Here is a 1036-nt window from a genome sequence, read left to right as displayed (position 1 = left end):
GGGAGGGCCGGATTCGACCGGGAGAAGAAGAAAGGGAGGGGAGGGGCTGTCGCCATGGAGCCCGCCGCTGCTGCGTTGCTCGCCGTGGAGCCTGCCACCGGAGGGCTCCTAACCGTTAGATCCACGGATCCACCGCCACCGGGATCCAACCCACCAGATCCGCCGTCGGAGGACACCTCTCCGCCGGATCCACGCCGTGGTGTCTCCATCCCACCGGATCCGCGATGCCACGCGTTGGTGGAGCCATGGAGGGAGGGGAGGAGGGCGGATCTGCACCGCCACCTACTGCTGCTGCTGCTCCGCATCGTCGGGAGGGGCCGAGCCGCCCTGCGCCATAGACAGGAGGGGCTAGGCTGCCTCGCGCGCGGCCATGAAGGCCCCTCCGGAGGGAGGGGAGCGGCGCGGCGGCGCCAGAGAGAGGGCGCGGGCGGGCGGATCTGAGGAGGAGGGGAGGGAGGGGAGGGGGCGCGCCAGAGTGGGAGGGGAGGGGCGCGTCGGCGCCAGAAATGGAGGAGGGGAGGAAGGGTGGGGGCGGCCGCGGGGGAAGAAGAAGGGGGAGGGGAGGGACGCCCACGGGAAGAAGAAGGGGGAGGGGAGGGGCACCGTCGGGGGAAGAAGAATGGGGAGGGGAGGGGCGCCCGCGGGAAGAAGAAGTGGGAGGGGTGGGGAGCCGGCGGGGAATTAAGTAGGATTTCGTCATTTGCCTAGTGTCCTAGATCTGGGCACTCGGCAAAGTTTTTTTTCCTTCTCCTTCTTGTCCAGAAAAAATATTATTTATTTCTTTGCCGAGTGTTGCAGATCTGAGCACTCGGCAAAGTTTTTTTTATTTTTTTCCTCCTTCTTTTTTTAAAAAAAAGATTTAATTTCTTTGCCGAGTGTTCTAGATCTGAGCACTCGGCAAAGTTTTTTTTATTTTTTTTCTTCTCCTTCTTTTCCAAAAAATGATTTTATTTCTTTGCCGAGTGTTTTTTTTACACTCGGCAAACCACATCTTTGCTGAGTGTTTTTTTACACTCGGCAAACCCCTCTTTGCTAA

At 59.3% G+C, this 1036-nt stretch overlaps 1 protein-coding gene across 1 annotated transcript; it reads left to right on the top strand.

Annotated features, from left to right (window-relative positions):
* Positions 1-370: 370 nt before the first annotated feature.
* Positions 371-685, top strand: LOC136510499 (H/ACA ribonucleoprotein complex subunit GAR1-like). The gene has a single exon (XM_066504920.1). The coding sequence runs from the start codon at positions 371-373 to the stop codon at positions 683-685; it is 315 nt and encodes a 104-aa protein (XP_066361017.1).
* The last annotated feature ends 351 nt before the right edge of the window (positions 686-1036 follow it).

This window comes from Miscanthus floridulus, chromosome 16, assembly GCF_019320115.1.
Source record: "Miscanthus floridulus cultivar M001 chromosome 16, ASM1932011v1, whole genome shotgun sequence".
Taxonomy (NCBI): Eukaryota; Viridiplantae; Streptophyta; class Magnoliopsida; order Poales; family Poaceae; genus Miscanthus; species Miscanthus floridulus.
This window is presented reverse-complemented; position numbering and strand designations above follow the sequence as displayed.

Coding starts and splice junctions, on each gene's coding strand:
- LOC136510499 (XM_066504920.1), top strand. CDS start 371: ATGAAGGCCCCTCCGGAGGGAGGGGAGCGGCGCGGCGGCGCCAGAGAG.